Source organism: Entelurus aequoreus, linkage group LG07 (assembly GCF_033978785.1).
Source record: "Entelurus aequoreus isolate RoL-2023_Sb linkage group LG07, RoL_Eaeq_v1.1, whole genome shotgun sequence".
NCBI lineage: Eukaryota > Metazoa > Chordata > Actinopteri > Syngnathiformes > Syngnathidae > Entelurus > Entelurus aequoreus.
Window position 1 is genome coordinate 8,198,290 of NC_084737.1, and position 10,000 is coordinate 8,208,289.

At 33.9% G+C, this 10,000-nt stretch overlaps 1 protein-coding gene across 5 annotated transcripts in view; it reads right to left on the reverse strand.

Moving 5' to 3' along the window:
- rapgef3 (Rap guanine nucleotide exchange factor (GEF) 3) overlaps positions 1–10,000 on the reverse strand; it is a 111,390-nt gene that overhangs the window by 21,457 nt on the left and 79,933 nt on the right. For 2 of the 5 annotated variants that reach the window (XM_062052533.1, XM_062052530.1), the window contains exons 11-17: positions 8,423–8,511; positions 8,235–8,334; positions 8,007–8,157; positions 4,955–5,025; positions 4,855–4,885; positions 2,056–2,131; positions 1,845–1,982 (exon numbers count right to left, since the gene is read on the reverse strand). In XM_062052533.1, coding sequence (XP_061908517.1) covers positions 1,845–1,982; positions 2,056–2,131; positions 4,855–4,885; positions 4,955–5,025; positions 8,007–8,157; positions 8,235–8,334; positions 8,423–8,511 — 656 coding nt within the window. The remainder of the gene's footprint in view (positions 1–1,844; positions 1,983–2,055; positions 2,132–4,854; positions 4,886–4,954; positions 5,026–8,006; positions 8,158–8,234; positions 8,335–8,422; positions 8,512–10,000) is intronic. The other 3 variants (XM_062052531.1, XM_062052532.1, XM_062052534.1) reach the window with 3 other exon arrangements.

Consider the following 10,000-nt stretch of genomic DNA (forward strand, 5'->3'; position numbering starts at 1 on the left):
AGAGTGTCCGCCCTGAGATCGGTAGGTTGTGAGTTCAAACCCCGGCCGAGTCATACCAAAGACTATAAAAATGGGACCCATTACCTCCCTGCTTGGCACTCAGCATCAAGGGTTGGAATTGGGGGTTAAATCAGCAAAAATGATTCCCGGGCGCGGCACCGCTGCTGCCCACTGCTCCCCTCACCTCCCAGGGGGTGATCAAGGGGATGGGTCAAATGCAGAGGACAAATTTCACCACACCTTGTGTGTGTGTGACAATCATTGGTACTTTAACTTTAACTTAACTTAAGTAGGTAGGTCTTGTATGTAGGTTGGGAGGTACTGTAGGTACTTTATGTAAGTAAGTAGATAGGTAAGTAGGTTGGTATTGTCAGCAGGTTGGTAGGTATGGTATGTACTTTATGTAAGTAAGTAGATAGGTAAGTAGGTAAGTATTTTAAGCAGGTTGGTAGGTACTTTATGTAAGTAAGTAGATAGGTAAGTAGGTAGGTCTTGTATGTAGGTTGGAAGATACTGTAGGTACTTTATGTAAGTAAGTAGATAGGTAAGTAAGTAGATAGGTAAGTAGGTAGGTCTTATATGTAGGTACTTTATGTCAGTAAGTAGATAGGTAAGTAGGTAGGTATTGTAAGTAGTTTGGTAGGTACTGTAGGTACTTTATGTAAGTAAGTAGATAGGTAAGTAGGTAGGTCTTGTATGTAGGTTGGTAGGTACTGTAGGTACTTTATGTAAGTAGATAGGTAAGTCTTGTATGTAGGTTGGTAGGTACTGTAGGTACTTTATGTAAGTAAGTCGATAGGTAAGTAGGTAGGTCTTTTATATAGGTTGGTAGGTACTTTATGTAAGTAAGTAGATAGGTAAGTAGGTAGGTCTTGTGTGTAGGTTGGTAGGTACTTTATGTAAGTAAGTAGATAGGTAAGTAGGTAGGTCTTTTATATAGGTTGGTAGGTACTTTATGTAGGTAAGTAGGTAGGTCTTGTATGTAGGTTGGTAGGTACTGTAGGTACTTTATGTAAGTAAGTAGATAGGTAAGTAGGTAGGTTTTGTATGTAGGTTGGTAGGTACTGTAGGTACTTTATGTAAGTAGATAGGTAAGTAGGTAGGTCTTGTATGTAGGTTGGTAGGTGCTGTAGGTACTTTATGTAAGTAAGTAGATAGGTAAGTAGGTAGGTCTTTTATATAGGTTGGTAGGTACTTTATGTAAGTAAGTAGATAGGTAAGTAGGTAGGTCTTGTATGTAGGTTGGTAGGTACTGTAGGTACTTTATGTAAGTAAGTAGATAGGTAAGTAGGTAGGTCTTTTATATAGGTTGGTAGGTACTTTATGTAAGTAAGTAATTAGGTAAGTAGGTAGGTCTTGTATGAAGGTTGTTAGGTACTGTAGGTACTTTATGTAAGTAGATAGGTAAGTAGGTAGGTATTGTAAGTAGGTTGGTAGGTACTGTAGGTACTTTATGTAAGTAAGTAGACAGGTAAGTAGGTAGGTATTGTATGTAGGTTTGTATGTACTGTAGGTACTTTATGTAAGTAGATAGGTAAGTAGGTAGGTCTTGTAAGTAGGTTGGTATGTACTGTAGGTACTTTATGTAAGTAGATAGGTAAGTAGGTAGGTCTTGTATGTAGGTTGGTATGTACTGTAGGTACTTTATGTAAGTAGGTAGGTAAGTAGGTAGGTTGGTATGTACTGTAGGTTCTTTATGTAAGTAGATAGGTAAGTAGGTAGGTTGGTATGTACTGTAGGTACTTTATGTAAGTAGATAGGTAAGTAGGTAGGTACTGTGGTGGTTGAGGAGAGGTCAGCACAGCGCAGGAACCGCGAGGAGAAGACGCGGGCGTGACCCTCACCTCCCGCCGAGTTCATCTTGACCAGGACGTGATCTCCTCCGGGCTTGACCAGCGATGACATCACTTCCTGCACGCTGCTGTTGACGGGCAGCATGAGTGACAGCTCCTGGTGGTCTGCCGTGTGGATCCGGTACAAGACTGCGGCACAAACACACCAGTCAACGTCTCCATGTTGGAGGCCAAGAACTGTGACTTGTCCTGGTCACCTGACCTTCATCCTGCGCTCTGATTGGCTGCAGCCCGCCTGTGGCCTCCTCGCCGTGTGGGAACCAGCTGAACGACTGCTTCTGTGGACAAACTTCTGGCAACTTACTCTACGTACTGTAACTACTTCGCTAAGTACTGTACATTAGTACTGTAGTAAGTACTCTACGTACTGTAAGTACTTCGCTAAGTACTGTACATTAGTACTGTACAGACTAGGTAAGTTCTGTGCGTACTGTACAAAAGTACTGTAGTAAGTACTGTACAGACCGTAGGTAAGTACTGTACGTACTGTACATAGGTATTCTAGTAAGTATTGTACGTACTGTACATAGGTATTCTGGTAAGTACTGTACATAGGTACTGTAGTAAGTACTGTACAGACTGTAGTAAGTTCTGTACGTACTGTACATAAGTACTGGACAGACTGTAGATAACTTCTGTACGTACTGTACACAAGTACTGTAGTAAGTACTCTGCGTACTGGAGGTACATCGCTAAGTACTCTGGGTACATAAGTACTGTACCGACTAGGTAAGTTCTGTACGTACTGTACATAAGTACCATAGTAAGTACTGTACAGACCGTAGGTAAGTACTGTACATACTGTACATAAGTATTCCAGTAAGTACTGTACAGACCGGAGGTAAGTACTGTACATACTGTACATAAGTATTCCAGTAAGTACTGTACAGACTGTAGGCACATCACCAAGTACTGTGGGTACACAAGTACTGTAGGTAAGTTCTGTACGTACTCTACACAAGTACTCTAGTAAGTACTGTACAGACCGTAGGTAAGTACTGTACGTACTGTACATAAGTATTCTAGTAAGTACTGTACAGACTAGGTAAGTTATGTACGTACTGTACATAAGTACTGTAGTAAGTACTGTACAGACCGTAGGTAAGTACTGTACATACTGTACATAAGTATTGGTAGGTACTTTATGTAAGTAGATAGGTAAGTAGGTAGGTATTGTAAGAGGGTTGGTAGGTACTTTATGTAAGTGGATAGGTAAGTAGGTAGGTATTGTAAGAGGGTTGGTAGGTACTTTATGTAAGTAGATAGGTAAGTAGATAGGTATTGTAAGAGGGTTGGTAGGTACTTTATGTAAGTAGATAGGTAAGTAGGTAGGTATTGTAAGAGGGTTGGTAGGTATTTTATGTAAGTAGATAGGTAAGTAGGTAGGTATTGTAAGCAGGTTGGTAGGTACTTTATGTAAGTAGATAGGTAAGTAGGTAGGTATTGTAAGAGGGTTGGTAGGTACTTTATATAAGTAGATAGGTAAGTAGGTAGGTATTGTAATAGGGTTGGTAGGTACTTTATGTAAGTAGATAGATAAGTAGGTAGGTATTGTAAGAGGGTTGGTAGGTACTTTATGTAAGTAGATAGGTAAGTAGGTAGGTATTGTAAGAGGGTTGGTAGGTATTTTATGTAAGTAGATAGGTAAGTAGGTAGGTATTGTAAGAGGGTTGGTAGGTACTTTATGTAAGTAGATAGGTAAGTAGATAGGTATTGTAAGAGGGTTGGTAGGTACTTTATGTAAGTAAATAGGTAAGTAGGTAGGTATTGTAAGCAGGTTGGTAGGTACTTTATGTAAGTAGATAGGTAAGTAGGTAGGTATTGTAAGAGGGTTGGTAGGTACTTTATGTAAGTAGATAGGTAAGTAGGTAGGTATTGTAAGCAGGTTGGTAGGTACTTTATGTAAGTAGATAGGTATTGTAAGAGGGTTGGTAGGTACTTTATGTAAGTAGATAGGTAAGTAGGTAGGTATTGTAATAGGGTTGGTAGGTACTTTATGTAAGTAGATAGATAAGTAGGTAGGTATTGTAAGAGGGTTGGTAGGTACTTTATGTAAGTAGATAGGTAAGTAGGTAGGTATTTTAAGAGGGTTGGTAGGTATTTTATGTAAGTAGATAGGTAAGTAGGTAGGTATTGTAAGAGGGTTGGTAGGTACTTTATGTAAGTAGATAGGTAAGTAGGTAGGTATAGTAAGCAGGTTGGTAGGTACTTTATGTAAGTAGATAGGTATTGTAAGAGGGTTGGTAGGTACTTTATGTAAGTAGATAGGTATTGTAAGAGGGTTGGTAGGTACTTTATGTAAGTAGATAGGTAAGTAGATAGGTATTGTAAGAGGGTTTGTAGGTACTTTATGTCAGTAAATAGGTAAGTAGGTAGGTATTGTAAGCAGGTTGGTAGGTACTTTATGTAAGTAGATAGGTAAGTAGGTAGGTATTGTAAGAGGGTTGGTAGGTAGTTTATGTAAGTAGGTAGGTATTGTAAGAGGGTTGGTAGGTAGTTTATGTAAGTAGGTAGGTATTGTAAGAGGGTTGGTAGGTACTTTATGTAAGTAGATAGGTATTGTAAGAGGGTTGGTAGGTACTTTATGTAAGTAGATAGGTAAGTAGATAGGTATTGTAAGAGGGTTTGTAGGTACTTTATGTCAGTAAATAGGTAAGTAGGTAGGTATTGTAAGCAGGTTGGTAGGTACTTTATGTAAGTAGATAGGTAAGTAGGTAGGTATTGTAAGAGGGTTGGTAGGTAGTTTATGTAAGTAGGTAGGTATTGTAAGAGGGTTGGTAGGTAGTTTATGTAAGTAGGTAGGTATTGTAAGAGGGTTGGTAGGTAGTTTATGTAAGTAGGTAGGTATTGTAAGAGGGTTGGTAGGTACTTTATGTAAGTAGATAGGTATTGTAAGAGGGTTGGTAGGTAGTTTATGTAAGTAGGTAGATATTGTAAGAGGGTTGGTAGGTAGTTTTTGTAAGTAGATAGGTAAGTAGAGTAAAAAGGAGAATGTTCTTACCCTGCTCAAGGAGTGGTATCCATTCTCTAAGCTGTACGGTAGAAAGGTAATGGGTTAGTTAAGTAACTCTGCCATCTTGTTTGAGTGTCACTCTTCTTACACTCTGGTTCTTCTTCTGTCCCTCAGTTGTTCTTTCAGTCGCACGTCAGCACAAACGTCCTTCTTCACCTTCTGTTGCCAATACATATTGGAACAAATGCTGTAATCAACTAGCTAATCAATTAACCAGCTAATTAATTAACAGTCTATTAATTTAACTATCTAGTCAATTAACTATCTATTCAATCTACTATTCAGTTGACGATCCAATCAATTAACGATCCAGTCAATTAATGATCCAGTCAATTAATGATATAGTAAAAAAATTATCTAGTCAATAAACAGTCAAGTCAATTAACTGTGTAAAAAATTTACTATTCAATTAACTATATATTCAATTAACAATCTAATCAAATAACGATCTAATCAATTAATATATTAAATTAACTATCTAATCAATTAAATATCTAGTCAATTAATTATCCAGTCAATTAACAATCTATTCAGTTAATCCAATCAATTAAGGATCCAGTCAATTAACGATCTAGTCAGTTAACTAATCAATTCACTAGCTAGTCAATTAACTATCTAGTCAATAAACAATCTAATCAATTAACTGTCTATTCAGCTAATGATCCAATCAATTAAGGATCCAGTCAATTAACTATGTATGCAATTAACTATCTGATCAATAAACGGTGTACTCAATTAACTATCTAATCAATTAAATATCTAGTCAATAAACTGTATAATCAATTAACTATGTATTCAATTAACTATCTGATCAATAAACGGTGTAGTCAATTAACTATCTAGTCAATAAACTGTATAAACAATTAACTATGTAGTTAATTAACTATCTAGTCAATTAACTGTCTAATCAATTAACTATCTAGTCAATTAACTGTCTAATCAATTAACTATCTAGTCAAACTGTATAATCAATTAACTATCTAGTTGATTAACTATCTAATCAATTAACGATCGAGTCAATTAACTGTCTAATCAATTAATGATCTAGTCAATTAACTGTCTAACCAATTAACTATCTAGTCAAGTAACTATCTATTCAATTAACTATCTAATCAATAAACAGTGTAGTCAATTAACTATCTAATAAATTAACTATCTAGTCAATTACTGTATAATCAATTAACCATCTAGTTGATTAACTATCTAATCAATTAAATATATAGTCAATTAACTGTCTAATCAATTAACTATCTAATCAATTAACTATCTAGTCAAGTAACTATCTAATCAATAAACGGTGTAGTCAATTAACCATCTAGTCAACAAACTGTATAATCAATTAACTATCTAGTCCATTAACTATCTAATCAATTAACTATCTAGTCAATTAACTGTCTAACCAATTAACTATCTAGTCAAGTAACTATTCAATTAACTATCTAATCAATAAATGGTGTAGTCAATTAACTATCTAATAAATTAACTATCTAGTCAATTACTGTATAATCAATTAACTATCTGTTGATTAACTATCTAATCAATTAAATATATAGTCAATTAACTGTCTAATCAATTAACTATCTAATCAATTAACTATCTAGTCAAGTAACTATCTATTTAACTAACTAATCAATAAACAGTGTAGTCAATTAACCATCTAGTCAATAAACTGTATAATCAATTAACTATCTAGTCGATTAACTATCTAATCAATTAACTATCTAGTCAATTAATTGTCTAACCAATTAACTATCTAGTCAAGTAACTATCTATTCAATTAACTATCTAATCAATAAACGGTGTAGTCAATTAACTATCTAATAAATTAACTATCTAGTCAATTACTGTATAATAAATTAACTATCTAGTTGATTAACTATCTAATCAATTAAATATATAGTCAATTAACTGTCTAATCAATTAACTATCTAATCAATTACCTATCTAGTCAAGTAACTATCTATTCAACTAACTAATCAATAAACGGTGTAGTCAATTAACGATCTAGTCAATAAACTGTACAATCAATTAACTATCTAGTCGATTAACTATCTAATCAATTAACTATCTAGTCAATTAACTGTCTAGCCAATTAACTATCTAGTCAAGTAACTATCTATTCAATTAACAATCTAATCAATAAACGGTGTAGTCAATTAACTATCTAATAAATTAACTATCTAGTCAATTACTGTATAATCAATTAACTATCTAGTTGATTAACTATCTAATCAATTAAATATATAGTCAATTAACTGTCTAATCAATGAACTATCTAATCAATTAACTATCTAGTCAAGTAACTATCTATTCAACTAACTAATCAATAAACGGTGTAGTCAATTAACCATCTAGTCAAAAAACTGTATAATCAATTAACTATCTAGTCAATTAATTATCTAATCAATTAACTATCTAGTCAATTAATTGTCTAACCAATTAACTATCTAGTCAAGTAACTATCTATTCAATTAACTATCTAATCAATAAAGGGTGTAGTCAATTAACTATCTAATAAATTAACTATCTAGTCAATTACTGTATAATAAATTAACTATCTAGTTGATTAACTATCTAATCAATTAAATATATAGTCAATTAACTGTCTAATCAATTAACTATCTAGTCAAGTAACTATCTATTCAACTAACTAATCAATAAACGGTGTAGTCAATTAACCATCTAGTCAATAAACTGTATAATCAATTAACTATCTGGTCGATTAACTATCTAATCAATTAACTATCTAGTCAATTAATAGCCTAATCAATTAACTATATTGTCAATTAACTGTCTAATCAATTAACTATCTAGTCAATTACCTGTCTAATCAATTAACTATTTAATCAAATAACTATCTAGTCAATTAACAAATCCATAAACTTTCTATTCCAACTATTTATTTAGTTAACGTCTCAAATGAAGTATGCAAGTGCTCTGCATGCACTATAAATGCTGTCATTCATGTGTGCTACATTTGCTGTTTGCAATCAGCACTATTAATGCTGACTCCGCAATGTGTCGCCATGACAACATTGCTGTTCATAAACGATCACGTGACCAAACTTGACTAAATGTAAAAAATAACCACCAAGAGTTTTTAAAGGGGCGGAGCGAGACACAACGGCGTCAAAAACAACCTCCAGGAAGGCGGAGGCGACAGGGTCTTCTCTCAGCAGGAGGCCGTAGAGCGCCACCCACTGGCCCATCAGCTTCACCACCTTCTGCCTGGCGGTGAGGACGTAGGCGGCCTTCTCCTGCTCCGAGCCCTCAGAGAGCCGCGCCTGGTGGGTGATTGGCGGGTCAAGCAATAACGTGCAGGTTTGAAGACGGCGCGGAAGTTACATTGCTGCTGCGCGGAAGGATATTGCTGCTGCGTGGAAGGATATTGCTGCTGCAGTGCGGCACACAGCTGGCTGGAAGGCATGAAGACTTTGTGGGTGAGCAGGAAGTCGCTCACGCAGGAATCTAGCGGCACAGGAAGCGCACCGGAATGACCAACAATATCACAAAACAAGGAAAAAAATAAATAAAATAAACGTTATAAACTTCTCACCTGCTGCGTCGTTCCCGTTGGAGTCCAACTTGACGGTTTCCAGGAGGTGTTCTAGAATCTTCTCGGGTGTTCCTGACATCACCGTGTACCTGAATGACATATTTCACTGCACTTTTATTTCAGCAAGTCATATTTCAGTGTTTAAAAAGTGAGGCATGTTAGATCATGTGATTTTATATCACTTTATTATAACATTTCATAAAAATAAAATGCATGCAATACTGCATCATTTGATGATGTAATAATATGCAATAAAAAATATGATTCTCATTTATGACTATTTTAATAAGAAATAATATGTCATAATATATATATATATATATATATATATATATATATATATATATATATATATATATATATATATATATATATATATATATATATATATATGTAATATTTATTTTTATTAGTTTTAGATTATTATATTAATAATAATAATAAAATAAAATACACTACACCAGGGGTCACCAACCTTTTTGAAACCAAGAGCTACTTCTTGGGTAGTGATTAATGCGAAGGGCTACCAGTTTGATACACACTTAGATAAATTGCCAGAAATAGCCAATTTGCTCAATTTACCTTTAACTCTATGTTATTATTAATAATTGATGATATTTACACTTAATTGAACGGTTTAAAAGAGGAGAAAACGAGAAAAAAAATGACAATTAAATTTTGAAACATAGTTTATTTTCAATTTCGACTCTTTAAAATTCAAAATTCAACCGAAAAAAAAGAAGAGAAAAACTAGCTAATTCGAATCTTTTTGAAAAAATTAAAAAAAAGAATTTATGGAACATCATTAGTAAATTTTCCTGATTAAGATTAATTTTAGAATTTTTATGACATGTTTTAAATAGGTTCAAATCCAATCTGCACTTTGTTAGAATATATAACAAATTGGACCAAGCTATATTTCTAACAAAGACAAATCATTATTTCTTCTAGATTTTCCAGAACAAAAATTTTAAAAGAAATTCAAAAGACTTTGAAATAAGATTTAAATTTGATTCTACAGATTTTCTAGATTTGCCAGAATAATTTTTTTGAATTTTAATCATAATAAGTTTGAAAAAATATTTCACAAATATTCTTCGCCGAAAAAACAGAAGCTAAAATGAAGAATTAAATTAAAATGTATTTATTATTCTTTACAATAAATTTTTTTTTTTTACTTGAACATTGATTTAAATTGTCAGGAAAGAAGAGGAAGGAATTTAAAAGGTAAAAAGGTATATGCGTTTAAAAATCCTAAAATCTTTTAAGGTTGTATTTTTTCGCTAAAATTGTCTTTCTGAAAGTTATATGAAGGAAAGTAAAAAAGAAATAATGAATTTATTCAAACAAGTGAAGACCAAGTCTTTAAAATATTTTCTTGGATTTTCAAATTCTATTTGAGTTTTGTCTCTCTTAGCATTAAAAATGTCGGGCAAAGCGAGACCAGCTTGCTAGTAAATAAATATAATTTAAAAAATAGAGACAGCTCACTGGTGAGTGGTGCTATTTGAGCTATTTTTAGAACAGGCCAGTGGGCGACTCATCTGGTCCTTATGGGCTACCTGGTGCCCGCGGGCA